The sequence below is a fragment of the Corvus kubaryi genome, unplaced genomic scaffold (assembly GCF_017639235.1).
Source record: "Corvus kubaryi isolate FWS band 111438036 unplaced genomic scaffold, C.kubaryi_AGA036_p1.0 66, whole genome shotgun sequence".
Taxonomy (NCBI): domain Eukaryota; kingdom Metazoa; phylum Chordata; class Aves; order Passeriformes; family Corvidae; genus Corvus; species Corvus kubaryi.
In genome coordinates this window covers 10,395,044-10,422,298 of record NW_024582054.1, presented here as the reverse complement: position 1 = coordinate 10,422,298, position 27,255 = coordinate 10,395,044, and the positions used below count along the sequence as shown (strand labels likewise).

General features: G+C 35.1%; 1 protein-coding gene across 4 annotated transcripts in view; it reads right to left on the bottom strand.

Annotated features, from left to right (window-relative positions):
* The window catches only part of AKAP6 (A-kinase anchoring protein 6), a 272,762-nt gene that overhangs the window by 130,773 nt on the left and 114,734 nt on the right, over nucleotides 1-27,255 (bottom strand). For 3 of the 4 annotated variants that reach the window (XM_042047594.1, XM_042047593.1, XM_042047596.1), the window contains exons 6-7: nucleotides 12,056-12,152; nucleotides 10,632-10,798 (exon numbers count right to left, since the gene is read on the bottom strand). In XM_042047594.1, coding sequence (XP_041903528.1) covers nucleotides 10,632-10,798; nucleotides 12,056-12,152 — 264 coding nt within the window. The remainder of the gene's footprint in view (nucleotides 1-10,631; nucleotides 10,799-12,055; nucleotides 12,153-27,255) is intronic. The other variant, XM_042047595.1, reaches the window with a different exon arrangement.

The following is a 27,255-nucleotide window of genomic DNA, read 5'->3' as shown; positions in this document are numbered from 1 at the left end:
TAAAGTATTCTGTGCTAAAGGCCTGTCTCCTTTCTATAACATGACTGCAAAGAGGAAAAATAGGATGAAGAAATGAAGTGTACATGCCCAGATGAGCTATTCTTTCTCTCTGGCGTGATGATGGTTCATAAAGCATGCTATGGGGCGATTATAAAGGAATATGGCATACCACCTGTCTTCTGGTCAGAAAACCCATTTTGCATTTAAAGCCATCTTAGGTTAACTGTCATTAACATTTACAGCTGCCCATGGGACATGGCAAAGTGCACTACCGCCACACATATTTTTGTTGTGGTTACTCCCAGGTGTTTAAGGAACAAGTTTAAATTGCTAAATGTGATGCAGTCCCCATTGTATCTCCCACATTAGTTACACTACCTTGGGTAAGCATAATTATCAATAAATGAGATACATCTGAGATACTTTAAGAAAGCCATAATTAAAAATCCAGGCAAAATACTAAAAAAAAAAAAAAAGAAAGTATTACCCAAAAGTTACTAGACCTAACATACAAACATACATATGCTTTTACCATAAGCATCTTTCAGGCTTTTAATGTTAGTCTGTATTTCACCAAATGGCCTACTGAAAAAGTTGTTTATTCTTTTTCACAATGCAGATACACACAAAGAACTCAGGTCACACAACACTCAGCACCATATTCTGTTGCCTTCTAATAGATTGGCTTAAAAAACTAGCAAAATCTGTAACATCACTTTGCATTTAAAGTTTAAGTGTAGTCAAGTATACTATGCCACAAGACATTTAAGAATAAATCAGTTTGAAAATGCAGGATGTCCAAGTAGATTTTTCCTTAAAACACTGTTTTACCTGGTTTCTCTTTTGTGACCACCGTAGTGAGGAACAGATGCTTAAAGTACACAGCTGAGACTAGAACTGAAAGATGCTACAAGTTAAATCATTGCTAGAAATATTCTGAAAGACTAAAATAAGAAGTGAATCGGAAAAAACAAAGGGAAAATCCACCAAACCATGCTGAATATAAAAGTAATTTAAATAATTTTAAAAGAATAAAAGCATGAAGAAGATAAAATTTGCCTTTATCTTATAGTATCTTTGTTCACATCAATGTTTCTTTTGTTCTCTATTACACATTTAATCACTCCCGGACATCAACCATAACAGCAAAAACTCAAATACCTAACTGATAATTAAGCACAGTAATATTTATAAGAAGTTAGTTTATTCTGTAGATAGGAGCATTAATTTAATGCACAAATACAATGAAAGTAAAATTTCTTTTTTTAAAGATCAGAGGAGTGCCATGCCAGTCACTCTTTAATGGAATAAAGCAGTAATTTTTGTTTTCAGACCAGTAATAAAAGTTTAATAAAACAAAGTTAGAATGTTATTAACAGAAACAACAATCTTTAGAGATGACAATTGACAACAGCATCCCTATTGAGCTGTACTATTTAAAGTACAGGATTTTTACAAGACCATATCAAAAGGGAAAAATTATATTTTCAAACATGATTTTTTTTCAGAAGCAAAACATGGTGGAACAGTCTGTCACAAAAAGAAAAGAAGAAAGCATCTAAGTACAGAAGGTAAGCTTAGTTTACTCCACTAAATCCTTCATTACCAGAGGTAATTAGGATGAGAGGCATGAGTTGATATTACATTGCTATTACCAGAGCTAGAAAAAAGATAGACTAGGGGAGACAGAAGACAATAACCTTTTAAGTCCAATGCCTAGATCTTATGCCACATCATCTGAACAAGCCAAAATATTTATCATTGTGATGACTGGTAAACAACACGTGGGTAGAAGACACATTCAAATTTTACCATTTGATTTGACCAGCACCACATTTGTCAGAAGTCAGATATGATGCCTGTGGAGCGCCAGACTTTTAGCCCCCCTGCACTACCATCTGCGACTGACCTGGCAGTGAACCCTGGGAGAAGTCTCCCCGCACACTCCTGTACTATATTTCACTTGTGATCCTGTTGAAATCCTGAACTGTCTTGAGGAGCAACAGATGGCATGGAGGGAGAGGGAGCAGGAATAAGAAATGAGAAAGGAAACTTAACTGAAAAGATCTGAACTTCAACTAATTTGCTTTGTTAGTTATCACTATCTTTAAATCCCAACAGACTTGTTTTACCAAGGCATTTTCAGTTAGCTAGGATTCCTTCTTTTCACTTGCTTATTTATTGATTTATTTTAGTGTGTTCCATCAACTTCCGAACTTAAACAACAAATTTTAAAAAAGCTCTGTTTCTGCTGTGGTCTGAAACCTTGAATGAGCTCATGGGATTCTGAGCCCACATAGAGAAGTAGACACTTACAGAGGTGAAGTAACAACAGCCTAACATACTTTCAGAGTTTCAGGTAATAATGTTCGATTCAAATAGCATTATGATAAAATTTGCCCCTTGGGTGTAAGTCAGTTTAAATATCTGTTCTCATCAAGTTCTCAGTCTGCACTTGTTCTCAGTGGAGAGATTTAGATTTAAAACATCTTTCACACTGAACTTGAGCTATGTTTTAATAGAAAGTAGCCTTTCTCATTCCTGAAGTAAAAAGTCATCATTTCTTTGCTAACTATGTAAGCATAACTGCTCCTACTAACAGAGATGGCTGTTAAAGAGCCAATAGTTGCCAAAAGCAATCAATATAAAATATTTGGAATTACCAAGGTGTAAAAATTGTAGAAGTATATCATAAATAGCACAGATACCTCAGGGTCCTTGTTCACATCTTCAATTCAAATATGATTTTTGATATTTTTGCAGTAAATGTGCTGGTTAAAAAAGCACCTATGTTTCATAACAGGATTGAATATTGTGCTCAATAGTAGATACAATTTAGAGCTGCAAAAAATATTATTTTTAAAGTGTGGCACTCTCAATTTTATACTTGGTAGTGAGATAATGGATAAGGTTGTTGTCAGATTTAATGAAAAAATATTAGAATCTTTGCTACTTTTTAGAAATTCAACTTGTTAAAAATGATTGAAATTATTTTAGATACTATGAAAACAACACTGTCATATAGAATTTGCAGGACACTGATGGATATATGAGAAAACAATCTCTCTGAGCTAAAATGGGACCCAGATTTTCTTGACCAAGACTTCAGGGACGTAATTTCTTGAAAAACTAGAAAAATATTTAGTTAACTTCTGATATAGAGAAGTTTTACCAGGGCTCATATAACCTGAAAGACGAGGTTTAGGGTGGAGCTATTATTCATTTGTCATCTCTTACTGCAGTCCAAACAGTGACTGCTTAGATTCATTCCTTTTTCCGTAAAGAGAGGTTCTGAATTAAACACAAAACCATTCCTCCTGCCGACTAAAAAGCATACAATTAAGTACTCAAGAGAAACAGCTTCCAATAAACAACAGTGAATCTACCATGTGGAACCTGATAATACATCTAACAGCCCCTTTTTTTTTTTTTGAACCTTTGATGCACTTGCTTTCAATCATTCTGGAAAAAAACTATGACTATTTGAACAAAAGAAACATTTTCAGAATAGAGCTCTTGCAGATATGTAACACTTAAAATCATCTATCAACTGAAAATTACTTCTAAAAGCAGTGGTCTAGTGTTGCCAATCCATTTACAAGCCCACATGCATAATCCAGCACCTTAGCCAGGAGTTATCATGCAACAAAAGTGTAGTTATTATTGCAACATTTTATCCTCAAAACATTGGGTTAGATTCATCCTAGTCGGCCTCAGTAATACAGGCTGTGAATTTCCAGTTAGTGGGGAGGAAGGCAGTAGGAGAGAACCACATGTCCTCTTTCTCTATGAAGTAACCAACCACCACCACAATCTATAACTGGCTCACAGAGGCACAAGAGCAGGCTAACAAGGACATAATTTTATTTACAGCCTTTCCTGGAAGATCTCAGCTGTGTAAATCCTTATGAACAGCCATATGAAATGCAACATTCTCCCTCTGGAAGAAGAAAATTAGTTCTGACACCTGCTTCCTTTCAGGGTGTGTTGAGGAGTAAGCCCTTGCAAAAGAGCTGACCAAGGGAAGACTTTAAGGTCCAGTTTGCTTATGCCTGTGTTTGGTAAAAAGGCCATGGTCTAATGACACAAAAGTTCATATTTTATCAGCTTGGAGACTTAAAATCACCCAAAAATTACTAGCTCAGTTAAAGTATTTTAACAAAGCACAAAAATACAAAATACAAGAAAGAAGAATCACGGCAGCTTTATGAATATTATTCTGTATGAAACATCAACTTAAGATTGTTTATGCTTAGAAGCTTAAAGGAAATATTCTGTGCTTGAAAGATTACATGGTTACTTTGGCTTTGCCTCTGTTTTTGAAAGCTTCTGCTTAGTTGAAGATAATTTTGCTTCAAAGTATGATGAGACACATTCTTGTCAAGGCACTGGCTTTTTCAATAAAACCCCTGTACCAGAAAGGTACTAAACAGTACTAAAACTCTGTTTTCTTTCTATCTATACTAAAATTATCACACAAAATATTTCAACTAACTCTCAGGGTCTGATATAGTACTACAGTAAACAAAGCTTTTCTGCTCAGTTGCCACAGTCACATCTTTCATACCCTTCAGTAGATCCCTTTCTTCCATATTCTTCAACAAAGACTCTCTATATGTCAGTCCCATTCAATAATCCATATCCAGACTCTCTCCAGCAATGCTAGTTTCTGCTTTCAAACTTATTTTAAACCATTTTTCTCTTTCCTTTTATTCATCCACTCTAAAATGGTGTGTATAATTATGGTGTCATCTCTCAAATCCTTCCTGAAGATACTTTTGTTTACAATGATAGGTAGGTCTGTGCACAATCTAGATGATGTCTGTAATATTAAAATTAAACTTATTAAGTAAGGTATTAAAAACTAGAAAACTGAGGAACTTGAAGTGTCTAACTGTGCTAAAAGACACAAAGTTTCCTTCTTCTTGCTTCCTTTTTTGATTCTTTTCATTGTTACATCAACATAGCTTGTTTTGATTAGCTTGGAAATTCTTAATGGATGTTTTCAATCCTCTATTTGGATAACAATATCAAAAGAACTCAGTCATGTTTCACATGCTCCAGTAAAAGCACTAAAAGACAGGCCTATTCCTCGCAAAACCAAAATTATGTCTATTGATTTACAGAAGGATTTTGTAAGTACCACTACCCTTTTTATCCCATTGTCCAAATCATATATGGTTCAAATCCCCACCATAGAAGCTGACAGATCAAGACGACTGTAATATCATATACTGAAATACCTAAAGCCAAGCAAAATAATAACTGCGATTATTTTTTTTCTAGTACAGCAGAATTCATGGCATCATTTGTACTTAAGACTGAGATGACAGTATCTTTAGTCTAGACTCCCAAAGTTTCCAAAGATTCAGAATTGAAATATTACATGAATGCTTTAAAACTGTTCAGCTGTTAGGCACAATAATAGTATTTATGTACAGATAGCATTTTAAATATTCAACAATATAAGACTATGCCTCAATCAGCGCCTTCTATTCTAATTACAGGAGAGCACTTCCCTATTATTGTCTTTGAAGTAGTGAATGGTGAACCGCAGACTTGCTGTAATACTGTACAGCACAGAAATACGTCGCAGGATATTATAAGGTATTGTTTTCACCAGTGAAAGGTAACAACTTTTTAACTGTGCCCAAGACTATCCAGTTTTTCTGAACAGAAGAGACTAACACATTCAGCTGAAACTGCAAAGAATTAAGGCGGCAGATGGTAATTACTGATACTGGAAGTAAGCCTGGGTAAAGGTGGTTAGAACTTCAGTTTAATGTCTCATCTAAGAGGTGTAGCACTCATGAGATAAAACTCTTCCATATTTAGATGGGAGTGTGGCTCATTATGGACACATTAGAAGAAAGAATTACTTCTTCTAAAGCACAAATACCAACTTTTCTTTTCCAAAAAAAAGACTTGATTAAGCCATGCGACAAAGATAGACCAGAATGGCATGTGTATCACCAGATGAAAAGCCCTTTCCATATGTCTGTATGACAGAGATGAAAGTCTTATTTCCATTTCATTATTTTTTCAAATTGTTACTGAATAAGTAATGGTTATTTATTTGACATTTTATTCCACAGTGTTACAAACATGAGACACAGGATTTAATCCACAAGTCTGATCCTGACTTTATGCATGTGGAAAAATAGAGAAAGAGAGACTGTAAGTTAAATAAATTCAGTTCGAGATGTAAAGTTTTAAAATTCTGCTGCGATTTAAGTAACTCCAGCAAGCTAAGTAAAATGATCCTTCTATTATATGTTATTCCTGCCCTTCCACTAGAAACAAGTGAAGGAGAAGAAAATGAAGGCCAGTTACATATGCCATTTGACAACTTCAAAGCACAACCCACTACAATAATATATGCAATACTCCAATTGCATACATTGGACACCAAAAAGTTTTCCAAGTGGTTATGTAAGTAAAAATACTAGATTCTCAGAATGCTAGAATTCATGGTGTCTGTTATCTGTCAGTAATATTTAAATCTGCCCAGTAATAAACTTCCCCTGTTTTTAAATAATGAAAGAAATCAGAAAAAAGTACTGGTATGTTGCTTTTAATATTACAGCCCATGCACCATACTCATGAAATACAGAGTTGATAAAAGACTTTGAGGAAAAGAAAATTATCTACTCACAAATACAATATTTCTCCGCACTAATCACAAAGATACCAAAACACTTCATTTGTATATTCCTTTTATATCAAAGTATTAATCTAACCGTGGCAATCATAGCAGCCTGATTGAATTGCCAGGACAAGTTACAAGACTGAAGTAAAAAAGAAAAGACTGTTACCATTCTCTAAACTTTACTCTGTTCTGTTGTCCATTTCACAAATTCATCTTCGTATTAACAGACTGACCAGGATATAATTTTTCTGGACTGTGGTGTTTGGTCCACCCACTAGGTCTGAGACCAGTGTCACTATAAAACTGCCTGTGAAGCAGTATTTCCAGAATCCCAAATAGTGATCGATACTAAACAGCTTCACCAAGTTTCAATTTTTAAATGAAAGTCACTTTTCTGTGTACTGAAGAGTGTTTGTTTAGAATGATTGTAAAAGCTGTAAAATTATATGCAACTGAGTGGGAAATGATCCTGGAAGTGTGTGATGTTTAATTACATATCAAGAGGAAATTACACTGGTTTTCTTTTTCGCTTCATACAAAGGCCTGTTTAACCACTTCAAATTCTGTTCCTGAGCCACCTACTATTTCTGTGACTTTCGGTTTACTTAGTTAAATGTGTTTTTACCTCTTCCTCCAATACTCTTCAAATCCTGACTGCTTCTATCATTAACCCATTGACAAGTCTATTTTAGAGTTAACACATTCTTCCCAAGACTTTTTTTTTACCTGGAACAACTAAGTCAGATTTCAATGTTCTATGTATTAAGTCCAGTGTCTTAACCAGTTACATGCTTAGTTTTCTGAAGCTGGAATGGAAAATAAGAAATGTTTTTCAGTAATAAAGCAATTATTCTGGAAATAAACATGTCCAGAAGTAAAAACTATATATATATTTGCAGAGTATACCATTATTCTTTTGACCTACCAGCCTTTAAGTTCTGATGTTATACTCTTAAGCTTTTACCAAAACAACCCACGGAACTTAATTCAAACATTTACTTGCAGAACAAACATATGCAGATCTCAAAAATTATAGTAATGAACTAACTGTACAAATGCATGCTGGGAGCAGAACTTGCAACTGACCCTAAGAATGTTATTCCATACAATAATACGGTAATAATATGGTTCAGTGAAGGAGAATGTGTACTATGGGCAAATGCTATTAAGATTTGTATGCTTTTAAAGGACATCAGTTACAAGACTAATTTGCAGGCTCTTCAGAAAGCAATGAATTTTTCCACCAAACTATGAGTTAAATAGATCAGGGTAATATTTGGGCATTTACACTCACAGCCACTAGATAAGAAAGTACATCATGTTTTTTTCAATACCACTCTTTAGTGTTTATTGAAAGCAATACTGTTCCAGTAGTCTTTTCGTGATGCAGAAGGGACACAATTTAAGAGATCACTTACAAAAAACAAGTGGTCTCAGACATCTTCAGAAGGTGAAAAAATGAAAAATACACACATATATGAAAACATTCATCCTATTTTCCAGATATTTTAGAATATTACTTACTATTTCCATCAAAAAAAACACATACTGTAGCTAAGTGTCTCAAGATTCAGGACAGTAGTGTATTGTATGTCTCATGTACTAATCATAATGTTCGATCAGTACTTGTTGGAATGTGTAATTTTTAAAAGCACTTCTCAATGGAGTAAGAAGGCAAAACTTTATATCCTTCAATTTGAACTGAATACAGTCGTCAATTCTTCATTTATAAAAATGACAGAATAATAGTTTTAGTAAATACTTAGATAACTGACTGTTTTCCTAATATTTTACAGAGAATGCAATATTTCAGAAGAGCTTAGGCATCAGCAATGTTTAAAATCAATCCTAAGTCTTCTATAGCACCACTACGAAACTTACATACCATAAAATGAAAAATTTCCTAAGCAAAATCTGAATTCTTGACTACTAATGTTGACAATATATTTCTAGAACATCCGTTTCCTGCTCCCACTCTTCACTGCTCTCATTAAAAATGCCACAGTGCTATGAAAACATGTTTTTAAAAGTCCTAAGGGAAAATTTTCCTAGGGTCTTTGAAATTCCCTCTTTTCCTATTTCTTTACAGATTTCTAACACCAACACTGTTCCTGTAGTTTCTCAAAAAAAGGCAAAAATAAAAATACCCTCTAGGTATAATCTTTAGGTTTTCTATTACACTTCTCAGGTTCCTTTTGGTTTTTGAAACAAATGTAAACTGAAACGTGCAGCTATATTATCAACTATATTTTAGTTTTAGTTAATATTTTAGCGTGAAGTAGACGGTATTCAACCACTCTACTGCACATACTTACAAGAATCTTATAGGAATGTAATTTAATCACTGAGTTAACCTGAAAATATTTTTAGTTTCATCTTATTTTTGGTCCACTTTTAAAAAATTTAATTGTAGACACAAACAAACAAACCAACCAAATAAAAAAACCACATTGCTTCATGTTCCTATCTCTATGATAAAAAGCACAGGGCAAGGAGCTATCACCTATGTATATGAAAAATGTACTGCAACATAAACCCTTTCTCCATTTCTCTCTTTTCGAGCAAATATTTGAATATAATAGTTCCCAGCTAGGGATTCCACAATTTTCATAGCAAAATCAGGCTGGATTTTAAAATACTTTTTACATTATAATTTTGATTAAGCAGTTAAACTCTTGGGCATGGATTTGGCAAGATGTTCAGAGATGTGGGATCATATTACTGGCAGGATGAAAACTTGTCTTTGAGCTAGTTTGTTTAGTTTAAGAGATCTCATTATGAAATCAAGTGTTGCTCCACCACCTACTTCCTGAAGGAAGAGCCATATGGCCCAGGAGCACTTTCCATCATGCAAGTGATGAGGGATATCAGTTCAAATTCTGTCTCCTGCATATATGTGTTTTCCTGTATTTTTGTTTCATTTTTCTCCTTGGCTCTTCCTCCATCTCTAAGACCATTCCTGCTATGCAGAATTATAGTAAGAAATCACCAGAACTTTTCATGCAATCATAGCCAAGGGTCACTCTACAAACTACTCTCTAGGAAGCACTGAATACCAATGCTAAGAATTGTCTAAGATCAGAACCAGAAAACGCACTCAGCACACTGTCTCTGTTGTTTCCAGAAACAGAAACCATGAATTTTTCTAAACATTTCAGCTGGATGTGTGGCAAGATATTGAGTTATTGGATTGCTCTCTTGCATATTCTTTGCTTAGGAAACAACTCTGCTTACGACTGATGGTGATGAAAGGTCATGGACCTTAAGCCAGAAGTTTCTATAGTGTGTAGTATCTCTACACTGCTTGCACCAATTTAAATAAGCTCTGTATTTAAAATGCTCTTACAAATACTAAGTTTGGCAACTGGTACCTACTATAGCTCTCTTTAATAATTAATATCCACAAAATGATGGCAGGTGTCAATAACTTACCATTAAAGTACTTGTATTCAACACAAGCACTATTATGGACGACTTAAACTTGGAGCAAAAAGATTTGTGGAAAGGCATATGACCTTCCTCCTACTACAATGGCCATCCCCTAATTAAGCAATGCATCTGATAGTCATTAACAGGAATGAGATAATGAATCACTTTCTCTCTTCTTTGTTAATTTGCTGTAACCAAGCGGCTAATGGATGTCAGAGCTGAGTGATTGCACTGATTATAGTGATTTATAGTTGCAACAAAACAATTTAAAAGCATTCTGATTATTCATGTTAAAGATGCTTTATGTTTTGTTTACTAAATGTTTTATGTTCCCCCTCGTGCCCCTCTACACACAATGAGACAGGTCTTGCTGGAAAACTTGAAAGTTCTAAGATTTTTTATTGTTTCAGAGTAAGGCATTTCATTTTGTTAATAAAAAAAAAGTTTACCCAGTAGAAATGAAAAGCCTTAGGGTGGAAAGAAAACTTCAGTGGTGCCTAGTTCAAAAGAAGACGGAAATAAGAGGAAATAAGGCAAACTTCAAGCCACTTACCTTAGGGCTCCCAGTCCCTTCCTCATTCTCTGCAGACACATCAGTAGCCAGTATCTCTGCTTTGATGATATCCAGAGCCCTAAGAATCCAGCTGTGTTGCCGTTTGATTTGCCTCTGTAGTTCCTTCCATTGACTTGCAATCATCTGCAGCATGTCCTTCAGTCCTTCTCCAAAATGAAGGGGGAAAAAGGGGAAGCTGTAAACTCAACAGAATCTTTAAATATTATCCTTTATTCAAATAATTCACAGGACATTTAAAATAATAAACGGAAGAGTTTTAATGTGTTTACTCATCTATAAATCCAAGCTTTACTATTGTTCATCCTGCAAAACAATGCTATAGTGACAAATATTTCTCTTAGCCATCACGTTAAATTTTGATTGAGTTTCAGCTGATAATTTCAAGAGAAAAATTCCACATAAGCTGTCATTTCTCTGCTGTTGGGAACACTGGTAATCTCCCCCTCTAATATCCAGTATTTGTCTTGAAACATTTTGTAATCCTCCAAAGACAATTTCCTTACCTCCAACTCCTTTAAATATTTCCTGTAGTTTACACATTACTGTTTTCTACATCTGAGATGGCATGCACAACCCTCCTTTGCTATGGCCTCTCTATCTTTTTGGAGCTATACATAGAAGTCAGTAATTTCCTATAGCTTTCAAATTACACAGATCTTTCTGATGCTGCGAAACAATAGAGGCACACATATAACATGATGAGAAAACAGTATAGCAAAGAATAACTTCAACCTGGATGAAAAGCATGTTAAGTAGGCCAAAATTAAGATGGCATTCCATAGCAGTATACGCTGATTAAAACCCTATTAGTAGACAAGTCACGCAAACATCTAAAGGTATAGGAGGTGCTGGGGATAAAGGGAAATCAGTATATCTCTCTCCCTCCTCTCAATTTAAGGCCTCTGAAGAAAAAGACAAGCCTAACCAAAGGAAAAAGGTGTTTTTAATTTTAATCTAGTCCTCATAAATATATTTAAATCAATGTAAGAATTAGTTTAAGTGGTAAAATAAAGCTTTAACAATGCAATTACTCATGCAGAGTATGTAAATACATATATATATATTTGAAATCCTAGTTCATTATCTTAATGTTATTTCCATAGCACCTACATCAAAGAATATGTCAGTGTGAAGTTTTCAGTGATGTGATTTCAATTGAAACTCAGCTGAACAGCAAGACCAAAATAAAATGAACAGACTATTTGCAGGCAGTATTTCATTTTATAAGTATCACTGCATTGTATGCAGTATATGAAACATTTATAAATCTTGAAGGTCAATCTGATAATGTAAATATTAATAATACATAAGGAAGTGAATATATGCAGTAATTTACAGCAATGCTTCTTCATTCTTTAATAGTCTGGAGACATAAAGACTTGCAATATTTCAGAAGGATTTACCTGATTTGTGAGATACAATAAGCTCAAGAAGTTGGCGTCCTTCCTCTACCACTGCTTCTTTTAAAGCACAGTGGCTATCTACGTTCAACTTAAAACTCTGCAAAAATAAAAGAAAAGGGGGAAAAGAAAGAGAGAGGGAGAAAACCTCAGCATCAGGCATTGGAGAGGCAGTTATCATAAAAAACATGTACAAAATTACTTGCTGGTTTTTATCAAGAACCACATCCCAATTCACCCAATAGCCAAACTAATTTGTGATACTAAAAGCTATTGATATTTTGGATCTGGGCTCAAAATGTTTCCATTAGATCAGCAAAGTGCATCTGTGTTGAAACAGCTGACAAATCTAGACATTCATTAGGTTTTATGAAAAGTCACAACCCGTAGGCTATATCTGGAGTAACAGTGTTCTATAAAATACGCTAAATTTATGCCACCACATATGAGCTCTGTTTTTTTCAGAGTTCTTTGAAATGTTGGTGATAGCACTATTTATGAAACTATAAAAAAATTACAGCATTGAATATATTGGCCTTATGTGCACTTATACAAATCTATTAATATTGTGTTCCTGAGTTAACTCTTATATCCATTTTCAAAGAACAAATCAGTCTTTAGATCTCTGCATTCTTAATTTGTAAAGCAAATATTTTTCAACCTTTTTTTTTCCCCTAATATTTTTAGTAGTTTCCAAAGAATCTCTGCTTTAACAGCCAATAAAATATTTTATTTCTTTTTTTATTATTACTTTATTTTTACAAATAGCATTAAGATCTAGTAATAAAGGAACTGGAAGCATGATATACTATATGTTATGCCATTTAATATACCAATGATAACTCAGATTAATTTTTTAATCATTTCCCAGAGCTTCTCACAATACTTGCCTTTAAGAAAAAGGAACAAAATACAATAGAGAAAAGGATTCTTGCTGTATGTAATCATAAATTGTGTGCAGACCTAAACATATACAGGCAACACATTTTCTCTTTGAAATGTCTATTGAATAAATGGAAACAGTATTTGACCACTTGGGAAAAAAGAGCTTTTCCTTCTCTTGGGAATAAGTTAACTGGCAGAGATGAAAGGAGACTTTGCAAGAGCACATTCATAGCTTCTGGTTTTTATAAAATTTTATACTTCTTCATATGGTAGTGACCATGTTAGTAGTGGAATGATAGACACCACAGAATACACAAAACCCTTCAATTCTTTGGGACGCAACCATTTTCTCTCTTTCCTTACCCTTGCAGTCAGGTTGATTGGCGTAGCAAAAAATAATATTGCCAGAACAGTAATAAAATGAGGTACTTCTACTGTATCTCTACTGTATTTCTCCTGTATTTGGCATGGTTGAAAGAGGCATGTTGCTCAGACAGAGTCTTAATGGTCTTTCAGGCAGCATTGTACCTTACAGTGACGATGTTTTCGAGAATTTTCCATTAGAATAAAGAGCAATAAACAGAAATTTTGCTACCTTCAGCACTTTTACTAGCCCAAGTCTCCTTGTAGGGACATCTGAATACACTGTTTTGTACCAGCTCTTGAACAACTGGGCCAGTCAAGAGAAGTCAAAAAGGAAAAAAGATACCTAGTTTATGTCTGTCCCTTTCTTAAATCTAGAGTTTTATGAAACCAAATCTAGAAGTTCTTTTCCTTTCATAAGAGCATGTCTGAACAAGCACTGACAATATTTAATTTACTGTTTACTTAAAACAGGCTTGTACTGAATAGTTTGTAATCATGCACTTCACAGGAAATGCACTATGCGTGTGCCTCACACAGCAAAAGAGAACCTAAAGGACCTGAGAGTAGGTTGTGTAATTTCATATAATTGAAGTTGAGTATAGATGCAGCTGGATGTGGCAGTGTCTCGAGATGATGTGGTTGTGTTTGATAGGAAAATTGGAAAAGATGAGGTATTCTCTTTCATTAGGAAAAAAAAGAGACTTGCTGCCCTAGAAAAGATTCATTTAACATAACACACCAGATACTACAATGCAGCTTGATTTTCAGGTGCACCTATTAACCAGTAATAATGTTAAACTGAAGAAGCAAAATATGATGAATAAAGATGGTGCCAAACTTTTGGTTTCTGACTAGCAATATTCTCCTTGTGCAAAATTCTTATTTTACAGATAAATTATGAGTAGCACAAATGCCACGAACATACATGAAATTTAGCAGAAATAAACTTTCCCCAGCAAAGAGGCAGCATGTCATGGTTTAACCCCAGCCAGAAACTAAGCACCACACACAGCCTCTCACTTAGTCCCCACCCAGTGGGATAGGGAAAAGAATCAGAAAGGTAGAAGCAAGAAAACTTGTGGGTTAAGATAAAGACAGTTTCACAGGAAAAGCAAGAGTCGTGTACACACGCAAAGCAATGAGAATTTCATTCACCACTTCTCATGAGCAGGCAGATATTCAGCCATCCCCAGGAAAGCAGGACTTCATCACATGTAATGGTGACTTGGGAAGACAAATGCTGTAACTCCAAACGTCCCTCCCTTCCTCCTTCTTCCCCCAAATTTAGGTACTGTGATGTCATATGGTATGGAATACCCCTTTGGTTACTCAGGGTCAGTTGTCCCAGCTGTGCCTGTATCCAACTTCTTGTGCACCCCCACCCTACTCACTGGCGGGGTGGTACAAGGAGCAGAAAAAACCTTGGCTCTGTGCAAGCACTGCTCAGCAGTAACTGAAACATCTCTGTATTATCAACACTATTTTCACCACTAATCTATAACATGTCCCCATACTACCTACTATGAAGAAAATTAACTCTATCCAAGCCAAAATCAGCACACATTAAAAGGAGAGAACCATTCATATGAGTACAAACAGAAGTGAAGCTTGTTGATGTAGTGTAGTATGTTTTGAATTTAGAATTATATATGTATATATAATTTTTAGTAATTTCCTAAGGAAAAAGAATGATTGGACAAGGAACACTGGAAGGAATAGCCCTCAATTCTCAGGGGCTGAAAATGTGGCACATGAAAAAGACAACAGTTCAAGATTTAACAAGTATTACATGTATATACAATGGAGAAATGCAAATTTGCATAGCTAAAGACAAAATCAGACCAAATATTTGGAATGGAGGAAGACCTTCAAACACAGAGGTCCTCTCCCATCCTGGATGTTTCCTGTTCCCTACTGTTTACTTATGGCATTTGGAAAATTGTAACTCTAACAGCGTATGACCCAGGTACTCTGCTCCCCTCCTCCTCTGATCTTTCCTGATAATGAATGAAGCCTTTGCATCTGAAGAGATGAAAGAAGAGGAGGGAAGTCAATTAATCAAAGCCATTTTCCCAGGCACATTTACAGCTATAGAGCAGTCTAAATATCACACACGAGCAGGTATACATTATGGAAAATGCATGTGCATTGGCCTGACAGCAGCATTTTAAACAACACATTAATGTTATCTCTAGAACTACAGTGTATAAAATGTAGTTTACAAGCTGCAACACGCAAAATTTCCTTACAAAGTTCTCTTTGCTTTTTGTGATCCCTATGTACCTATATGTAACTATCAACTGTTCTTATTTAGCAAGAAAGGAAAAGTGAAGCAGGAATCATGCAGTTTTGGAAAAGCAACAGAACTATAATAAATGGAATAAAAACTCCAAGGGTACAAATACAAGGCCCCAGGAGGGTTATCTTCTGCTGACGCATGGGGCAAAGGAGCGCAGCCTTCACAAAATGAAGGTGTCCCTTGACTTTTAGGAAACTTACTGATCCACAAGATGACAGTAGTGCAGAACATCCATGGGTTAAAAAAGCAGCACCTCCTGATCTATGTTGGACTCTGAACACACTAAAAGAGAGCTTTCCCACCATATAATAATCTCTCCCTTGTATTTTATTTGTCTGCACAAGTGGGAATAAGAAAAAAATCGTGTGAAAAAAAGTATTTTAAGTTCCTCATAGGATTTATTTTATGGTTGTAGCTACTCAAATTCAGGAAGCTTCTATTGCATAGGTATCCTACATTATGTACACATTGAGCTCTGATATGCAACATTTTACCATTTCGTAACCCTCTGTTCTTAGAAAATCCTCCTAATTTGGTAAAACACCTGGGTCTTGACCTGTTCATATCTGCAGTAAGGACAGACGACTAGTAAATTTTTTTTGTTTACCGAGGCACAGAGCATGACACACACTATAAGCATGATTCTTTTTAACTCATAACGTATCAATTGATTCCAGTGTACTGTCTATGAAACACAAATCAGCAACTAGGCATCATGTGAACCTACAGTGTATACATAAATACAGGTTAGTTTGGATGACACAGCAGTTTACACCTATTGCCAGATTAAGACAATGTATTAAAAGAAATATCTTAATTTCTCAGTCCAGCAAATTATCAGTGTGGTGCACTGTGGTACCCCTGAAAGAGAATTTTCCTGAGGTTCAGTTTTTATGTTTTTAAATACCTTTAAGAAAAGTACTACTGTTTCTAGGGTGCTTATTTTTTACATCAATTGTACAGACAATTAAAAATTATCTGTCTTGGATTCTATGATTTCAGAATTCGAAAATGAAAGCTTAATTTAAAATTTCCTAATAGTATTTTGCACTTTTTGATAAATCTACAATATTACTGAAATATGGACTTCTATATTTATGTATAGTTGCATGTATATTTTGGCTAAGAATGTAGCACTTTTAATTATAACAGCCACTGTGACAGATGTAATTCAATTGTGAAATTTAGAGTAATGGGAACAGTTATTTGTAGAAAAGATATGGGATTCCCATTTCATTTCTCTTAAAGGAAATATGACTTGAAACAATTCCTGAAAATTTATTCTTATATGCTTAACATACAGATACTTTTGCAAGTCTATTGGTCCTGACACAGTTACCTTCCAATAATTTGCTATGACAAAATACCAAGATATCAAGTTCTGAACTCAATTTTTGGTCATGGATTGGCAGCTGTCTATTTTGAAAGTCTCTGTTTGGACAGTGCCTATTATTTAAGTTGAGAATTTGAGTTAATAATTTTAGTTAATAACCTAATAAGCCATGTAATATCCTAGTGGTATTTTCAGACTCCTGAATACTACCTACCAATGACATTCAGTAAAACAAAAAAGGACTACTATGTAAATAGTCCTTCTATTAACATGGAAATGGTCATACATTTAGCTTCTAGTAAAGCCTCATATTTTTTAATTAAGCTTACTTAGTATTAAATAAGCACTACTAGGATATGTTTTCCTGGGAACTAAATATTACATGTGAAATGGTTTCACTCAATGTCTCCTTTGTTCATGTTTTCCATAAAATCTAGGTGTCTACAAAGAATATTTTCCTTTTCTTTTGAGCTGTATTTTCATCTGACTGACACTCCACCTGCTAAACAGAACACAAGCACTATGGAAATGCTTTATGGAGCTCCATAGTCAAGGCTGAGTCTTACAATAGCAGGGATTCTACCATTGCTTTTAAAGGAGAGCATGATGAATCCTCCTCTGAAGAAGCAGCACCCACTATGTGCCTTTTTTCTTCTCTTCCTGAAGCAAAGAACATGCCCTCCCTATAGCAAGGATGACCAAGGGGCCAATTATCACCAAATGCTAAGCAAAACTTTAATGCCTAACACAACCTGACCATCATTTTCCTTATATGGACCACACATTTTCTTCTGTAACCAGTGGAAACTGTTACATATTTTTTAAGAGTGAATAGTTAGTGGAAAGAAGATTTGGTCTTCTATCCTCTGCAACAATGAGAAGACTTTAAAAGATAATTTTTTTTTAGTTTCTGTGGGGAAAATTCCTTCCACTGGCCTCTGTAGGCAGCTAAAAATGGGCAAAATAACTATATCACTTTTTATGTTGATTCACAATACCGGATTATAATCTAAAATGCTTTTTAAATTGACATAAAACTGATCTGGGAACCTCACTACTGAAATCCCATAATGATGTCATACAGACATTGTGCTACTGTAGGTGTAGATCAGGGGTAACATGGTTTGGCTGCTCAGATAATTTATCTGTGTAAGTTTATCATTTGTCTAAACACAATATTAACCAAACATTCTGTGATCAAAATGCTTAGTAATGAGAAAACTGTAGCAACCCTGGGAATGATTTTACCTTCTGATGACTCATATGCATTCTACACCTTTCACTTGATCTGAATGTACTTTTTGTCTGGAAGGAATCAACTGCATTTATGAGGAGAAAAACTGCTGGGAGTTTAGCCAAGAGCAAGCAAAATTTGTTTAAAAGTGGAAATGGTGGAACAAATAAGAAGACTTACTAAGTGTTGATTAAGATAAAGGTCCTGTCTGGTTTTGTCTGTTTGTATTTAATGAATCTGAACACCAAGCAGAAAGAAGACTTAGTACAGTATCTGAGGATATAGTAGAAGGGACTAATGGAGTTAAATTAAGAAGTGGGAAATTTAAGGTAAATATGAAATTTCCCATGAAAGTCAGATCTATCAGATTGTATAATAACTTCCTCAGGGAAACAGTGAAAGCCTGAAACCCTTGAGACCATTAAATCTAGACTGGATAAAAATGTGGGAGTAAGGACTCCAAATGCACTGACAGAGCGGTAACCTAGTTCTGTCATATGGCCACAGAATTTGTGTTGGGCAGGCAAAACTAAATACAAAGGCTCTACTCCAGCAGTCCTATAGTAATTCATACTTCTGTAAAATCACCTCACCCCTTTCTTCCCTGTCACAGCTTCTGCCATTCCAGTATAAAACAATCAATGGGTTTTCCCCTTTGTTACATCTTAAACATGAGTAACAAGATCTTTCTCACATTAAATACTTTAGGTCCCTCAGTTTCTTTTTCTCATTCCTTACTGGGTTTGTCATCTTTTAGGTAATTTAGCCAAGTTTTGAATGCATAATTTTAGATGTGGAGAAAAAGGATAGTTAGACTACTCTCCAGGATGCCTATTTTGCAAATTTAGAAGACATAGAGGCTATTTTTGCAGATTTTTTTTATTTCAAACTCACATAAACTCTTCTGCTGCCAACTCTAATTTATTTTCTGTGTTTCACTGTGTAAATTTTTCTTTGGTTTTGGCTGTCCAAACATTTTTCATTGTCAAAAAAAAAGTTCACATGAGGATTCCTAAATTGAATCTCAGTTTGTTTATTATCAAGAAACAACAAGGGAAGAACACAGGCAGGAAGTGGCATGGGCAAAATTGCTATACAGTGAAACAATTGCTAAGTTGCCACAATCATGGTGAATTGCACATGCAGCCCACCGTATACCATTGCCCTTAATCATTTCTTGCCTTCTTGAGACACTCAGAAAATAATCTGCAGTAATCACAGTCTTCTGACTTGTTGGTGTGTCTTATCTTACACATTTCTAGGTACATCTCTTCCACCTGGAGACACACCATGCCCGAAAACTACTTAATCAAAATATGTCCAAGCTGTACTGTCCTACCACATGCAGAAAAAAAGCCCACCTAGAGATAACAGCTTTCCAAACCAAAGATGAATTCATGGGGTGTAGCAGCCTTGGCAAATACGGAGTTACCAAGGGGAAAATAACTTATATATGTATATTATTTAAATATTATTTAAATTTACTAACTATCAGACCAAAATGAACTCTCTGGCATTAAATAACACTATGTAGTTTTAAAACAATTCTTGAAAGGTTTTAGTTCCAGGGGAATATGAAGGCGATGTAACTTATTTTATATACGTACAGACAAAAGGTTTCATGCAATTTAAAGGTGAACTAAAAGTCCTTCTTAAAAAAATATAGCTAATAAATTAAGATCCCAAATTATTAACCCGATTCATTGTAGAATTAAGAAAGGAAAAAAAATAAGTATCATAGGAGATGCAAATAAAAATATTTATCAATCAAAACCTCCACTCATTTCCTGGGTTTTCTATATTTCTCCTGAATGCTTTGGCATTGCAGACACCAAAACACAGCAATTTTGTTACTTCGAGTACTTAAGATGTGAATGATATTATGCCTCTGAGTAACATAGCACAGAACCCATGGGAGTGATCAATAGCTCTCTGCAGGTAAGTAAAAGCAAATTTAAATGTTGCTGAAAGTGTGTTTGTTTGTGCTTTGAGAGGCTGGCATTATATTTTTTAATGATTTACAATCTCCAAATTTTATATAAATAAATTTCATTTTATTTCCAAAAACAAATTTCTGACTACATCTATATTGATAATACCAGCATAATAATACTAAAATTTCAGGCAATGGCATGCATTTTAATAGACAAAAAAATTATAATTAACAGAGTTCTTACATAAGCATTATGCAGTTTATTTATAAAATAAGCATTAATTTCAAATAACTTTTAAAGGTGTTTCAAAAGTTGTTACAATGATAAATTTGTGTAAAGAGCGTGACCAGGCTGTCATATATAAAGATACAAAGCTTCTAAGTCAGAACTTACGTAAAATACTTTTCACTGAAATTTTCTGATTAGGTTAGTACATAGCGGTTTATAATGGTGATTTAATTTAATTATATTATTGTAGTCACTGAATCCCCTGTATGCAAAGAATGCCTTCTGCAGGTCAAACACACAACGGACCCAGTGGAATGCTTTTCACCGCTCAGACTTACAGTATTTGCATTTTGGGATACCTTGGGACCTAAGAGTTTTACAGTTTTGGGTGGTGAGACTTGAGAGGGAGTGAACATTTGCAACACTACCAAATCAAGTTACCGTGCCTTGTTCAGCTTTACCAACAAGTGCAAATTAATTAAAATATTTCCCAAAGTATGAATGATCTGAGTTTTAATGTGCTCTGACAGCATTTGGCCTTGTTTTCTAAGAAAATCACATCAGGTATTTAATACATACTCAGAAGGATATACCACTCAGTGTATTCTCGCACTTAGAAGAGCCCTGTGTTTTAAGGATCTCATTGCTTCCTCTTCCAAAGAAAAAAACATTAGCTTAAAATCATCCTGGGTACTGGTGAAAACAAAATTGTAACTTTTTAAACCTCAAGAATTATGAACTAAAAAACCCAAAACAACAGAGCAATACATTTGTCCTCGAAGCGCAGACCATACACTATACTTTCATACACATAGAATACAAGACTTCAAAATCCTCACAACTGAGAGAGTTCAGATTTTGGACATTACAACTTCCCTTTTTCATCAGTAGAAGGAGCAAAGATATTTTTGGATGACACCCTAATATGCTCTGCCTCTGGTTTAATGCCTGCTCTGTCCAGAGATGACTGCAGCACTCAGAACTAGAAAAGCTGGGACAGCTCTCCATGACGCTAGTTAAGAACCAATATGTTACAGGTAGGCCCAGCAGAGCTACATTTTATTATGGAGTCCTATCCCCTTCCTATGCAAAACTGTGTAAATCTGGACGGGGTAGCAAAGACTGTCCTGGGAAGGTTTGAACCAATCAAAAACCAAAGTACATGCAATTTTTTTTATTTTTTTTTTTAAATTTGCAGCTGTACAAAATACCTACACAAGGGTAGGTATCTACAAATTTGAAAGGTTAGAAAAAAACTAGTACTCTTAAGAGTATTAAGTATCTGGGAAAATTACAAAGAAACTATTTCTTGTTCTACAGGCTTGCACAAAATAAACCTCTGGAGTGGGACTATGTGTACAGGAAAACAGTAAAGGGACATTCCTTTCCTTCATTAAAAACACATACAGTAATCACAGATCTCAGCCGCAATAGATCTACGTCTGTGCTACTAGGACCATAAACATGCCCCACTCCTTCTCCTTACAAAGAAAAGATTTGTGTCAGCTTTTCTTCATTGCATGACCTTATGGGAAACCTCTTTAGATCAAGTGCAGTATTTTTGTATTGGTCAGGATAGCAGTGCTGTAATTAGCAAGGTAATACACCCAGATTTTCTTTCTTATATGCCTGCTTTTATTTTTCTTTAGTCACCAAAAAATGTTGTTTAAATTTGAAGAACAGTCCAAACAGTTTAGAAATCTCTATTTTTCCCCACAACTAGCAACAGTACATTCTCTGGATTCAGACTATAATACAGGTATAGCCAAGTGTATTAAAATGACAGCAATATTTCCTACACTTCAACTCAAGAAACAGAAAAGTTTACATGAAGGTTATTTGGTTTACAGATTTTAAAAGCTGAATAATAGTCAAAACTGACAATATACATGTATTCTGTTTGTTTAAGTTTGCTGTCTTACTTCCTATTAAATAATTTCATTTGCCTGTGAAATGTGCTGAGTTTAGTCTACATCCCTTATTAGTATGTTCTGCAGACTGTTTCCTATATAAAAGGATATACATTCAGGAACCCATGCATACCCAAAATGCCTTTCAAGATTAAAAAAAAACCCATAAAATTTAAGAATTCAAACTAGCAATAGGCTAAACAAATTCAAATCAAAGTCCTTAGAGACACAAAAGATTAGGCCACTCAGGGTTCTCAATCTTTAGCACCATCATCCTGCAGAAAATATTCTATATTTTGAGAAAATTATCTATATTAGCTGCCCTGAACATTGGAAATTCCCATATAGCAAAAGTATAATACATAACTTAGCCATTTCAGAGGCTTTAATACCTTTAACAAAATTACTGTTACCACTGCTACCACAAAGACAGTCAGTAGATTAGCCCAAGGTATGTGTATTTAACCTTATTTTCAATAAGAAGAGATATTTAATACTTCTCTAAACTGACATTTTTCAGAAAATGAGATTTTCCAGGGAGATGAGAATGATCTTTTTTTTCAGACATAGCAGCCTTGTTACAAACAGACAATCAGGTATTATGAAATATCACTGAGGCATCATTACTTCACCAACACAATTTCTTAAATGTGAAAATACAATCTATTTTCTGTATGAAAGCATTTGCTGTTTACACCTCAGGAAGTGCTGAGCCATGATGTGGCCAGAAACATTTATAAAGGAGACAGAAAAATTATTTCATTTCTCCTTAGATAATAAAACTCAAGCCCCCTGTATCTTCAGAAGAATTTGGTTCTGAATGGAGACGACACCTAAACTTTATATACAGAAGGAAAGTAAGTGCTAGTGTGAATCAACTTGTCTAACTTGTTTTGAAATACTAATGATGCTTGCTCTATGATATTTTTAAGACTCTAACAAGTAAAATAAATATGGTGACAGAGAAGGTTAATATAATAAACCAATTCTGGGCTAAAAGGATTTTAATGTGGCACAAAGCTTGTGACTAAATTGGAGTAAATATTACTGACAGGGATCTGAAAATAAAACTAAGAAATTACCATTCATGGAAATAATCAGCATATCCAAAACACACTTTATACTGCAATAACTACATGCAATCCTCACCACTTGTAGTTTTTATAGAACAATATTTGCTATTCTATTTTCAACTAAACAGATGATATATTTTTGCCTAAAAAAAACAAGAAGCAAATAACCCTGGTGTGAACAATTAATTTTTTTCAAGGAGGAGACTATTAGGACAGTCTTACTGGACAAAAATGGACAAAGTGCTTGATTACTAATTCAAAATTTCTAAGAAGACTTTACCTTAATTATTTTCATGTCTACTGAAAATATATTGTTTGCCGACATCTACTAATAATGCAAGAAGTATTTAAACTGGTGCACCTAAATAAGTGTAAAATATATTTATCATTTGCAGGACCCCATTTAAAATTCTTGTGCTCGCTAGCCCTAAGTATGACTCTATACACAGAAATGGCTTAGTACAAATTACCTAAGAGCACCCACACTAGAGTGCCCAAGCAGGAGTTCTGCAGCAACAAGAAAACAAAGTGCTGTGTTAACAATAAAGGAAAAATTTAAGACTACAGAATTAAAATTTCTGGGCCTCAGAAAATATATATAGTGCCTTTTGTCTAAATCTTTTCCTCAGCAGTTCTTCACAGTAGCTAGCTTACTTCTTTACTGTGCTAAAACAATGTACCTTATCAGGCCAGGGATAAAGTTAAACATCTTTTTTAGCAAACTAAAATGGTCAAGAGATACGTGGTGAATTCTTATTTGTCAAGCTGGTTAGAAAGTCTGCTTGGTTTCACAAGCACAGCAGTACCACCTAGACAGATGCTTTTAGCTCATAAGCTGCCTTCAGGATACTGTTTTTGATGAAAACTGATTTGCATACCACCAAGTCTATGCTTAGAGTCTCCTAGCAGCTGATTTTGATCAGGGTGCCAATGGGCAAGAATCAGCATAACAGAAAAGGAGAGATACAAAAGATAAAGTGAATCAGAAACCATTTTCAGAAGTTCCTTTTTGGTAAGGTAAATGAAGCTATCTTTTCATTGGGAACTGATTTTAACCTAATTGTTAAAAAAAATAAAAAACTGCTTCACTTTTTCTCTAGTAGGACTGACTGAGGCCTTTGTGGAAAAGTAGATTTGTGCTGAAAAACACGCCTGTTTTATGAAAACATATTAGTGTTTTCGACATCTGCTGGCTTGGATGGCTGCCTGCAGAGTGCCAGATGTTCAAGGGGTGGCTGCTCCATGTCAGCTCTTCCATATGAATGGGAAGCACACAGCTCCCAAATCAGTTTAACCAACATTACTGAGTTGTGAAGACTTGTAAAATTGAAAGAATAATTTCAGTCACTATTCCAGGGATCTCTGAGAGCATTTTCATTTATAGATTTGTGTTTTGATGTTATCTAAAATGAAGCATATAGCAACTTTTGTTCTGCAGAACATTAGGGAACTGAGCTTTAAAATTTGCAAGGAAACTGTTTTCTAAGATGAAGATTGTCTATTTCAGCACACATTCAAGGTGTAGACTACCTTTCAATTTGTAGAAAAAAGTCATACTCTCTAGAAAACTGTATGGTTTCTCATCATGGCAAAATCTATGGAGTTTAAGTAGTAACTGTGATTTAAGAATGAAATTCTGGTATGTCTTACAATTCATCATTATAATTGTGGCATATTTGGGTATCAGGCCTGTGCCTGTGTCCACACACAGGGCATTTAGTTGTGAATTCCCTTGGTGGTTCAGGAACTCTCCAGCTAGTCTCTGTGCAAATGAGATAATTAGGAAAACCAGACCAAATTGAGGAGAGGCTGCCTTCCACCTTCACCACAGTGTGCTTCACTGTTTCAGGAGCTGTCCAGGTGGGACCTTCAGAGGCTTGCTGAGATGCCTCTGCAGGCAGCTCTTGCTGAGCCAAGAGCAATTGACAAACACTATTCATGTGCTTCAAAGTGTTGATTAACATCCTTGTGGACAGTATTGGCTGGCCGAGTATAAGAATCAACAAGAACAATTGTTTGGGGAATTGTACCAATTTAAGCTGATGTCATGCTATGACACTTGTAATAGAGATTTGTATTGCTGTCCTGTTCAAGAGATTTGACTCTTCATGTGAGCATTACTTTATGCAAAGATTTTCATTAGTTGATGCCGTAGGTTTCTTGTGATGCCTTTTTTTTTAAACACACTCTATTTACATGTCTGTGCCACACCATTTCTTGAAATGTCAAAGATGAAGAAAAGCAAGGCTGAGTGGTAGCCTACAATTTTAAGTACTGAAAAATTTGGAGTATGTTCACAAACTTGTCCTTGTCACCTCTGCAGGACTTTTCCCAACCAATAAAAAAGGGAACAAGTACATTCTTTCTGTTTTCTTTCTTCTGGTATTTTCTTTTCTTAAATTTTGACAGAAGAGATTTCATTCATAAATGCAAAATATTCTCTCTTTATGGCACTGATTTTGTCATCACAACAAATGTATTTCGAAGAAAACAGTATCACAATTCATGAAATTGATAACTTGTGCCAAAGGCTAAGGACATGTCTCTACTAATAAAAACACTTATCTACACCGAGTTTTCACACATTCTGTGATGAGAAAACTTGCATCAGTGAGGAAACAGTTATAAGACATGCTGGTGTAGATGCAGTACATGGGAAAGAACCAAGATATTTTCTTTGTTTTCCCAGCTAGTTTACTACCAGTGTCTGTATTATAAACCCACAAGTCTGGAACCTAATCTTGTAATGTTCTAAGTCCTGTACTTCAGCATATCTTAGGTGAGTCTGACATGTATAACCTGACAGGCAAAAGAAGAAAATGAGAAGTCCCTCACACAAACCATGATCACCATTGCCTTACAATGCTCTACTAAGGGAAATTTCAACAGTGAGCTTAACATGAATTGAAGTTCATATACTTCTGTTTAAACACAGATTAGGATGTCTGACAGATAAAAGCCACTGAAAAGCTGACAATCTAGTTAATACAAATAACTATCTTCCATGCTACAAAAATGCTCTGTATTTTCTGCTGTGTAGAAACTAGTATGATAGCATACATTTTCTGAAATTCAAAAAACAAAACTCAGCTATGTTTTTTCAGGTTATTCAGTGGGTTTTTCACTGGCCATAGATGCCATAAAATGATTATAATATTATCAAATGGAAACTGAAGCATTCTTTAGATATTTTATTTCTGCAGTGGAGTAAAAAAATCCCCAACTTGTTTCATAACATCGTGATCCTGAAGTATATGAGGATTTTCTACCCTAGATACACAGAGTGCAGCTGGGACCTAAGTACTGACAGGGGAAAGTGATGTACAGGTGCTCACATACCCATTTATTTGGACTACCTCTAGCAATGATGGAGCTGCCTCTGAGCTACTGTTCCACATTCCAGTCTGGTATAGATGGGTTTGGCCTCACCTCCCCAAGAACCACATGGCGAAGTTGGAAGTAATTTGCCCGTAAATGAGCTACTGTGCTCCTTCCCATGGAAGAAAGGGAAAAAGAAACTGACTGTGAGAGTTTCTCAGCCTGGTGATTTAGCTGTTACCTGTAATATGTTTCTTTTTATCCATTCAAGAGTGAAAATTGTGATTCTACTCATAAAAACTTCTCATCAAAAGTCTCATGTTGCAGTGTACAAGGAAAACAAATTGAACTGACCAATGCCTTTTCTGAGGTCTGACTTCACAATGTGCTCTGCGTCTTCAGAGCACCTGTAAATACAGTGGGAATCATGGGACTAAGTGTGTGCAGAAGGCAAGGCAAAAATCTGAACTCTGCCACAAAACCCAAAACCTGCAAAATAAGGAAAAATGAAGCGTCTTCATACTGCATTTGATAGACTACCACAATGGGCACTTAATACAGTGATTGCCTGTAGGCACTACTACAACAGAAATGTTTAAGAACAAAAGCCACAAGAGCTTTCT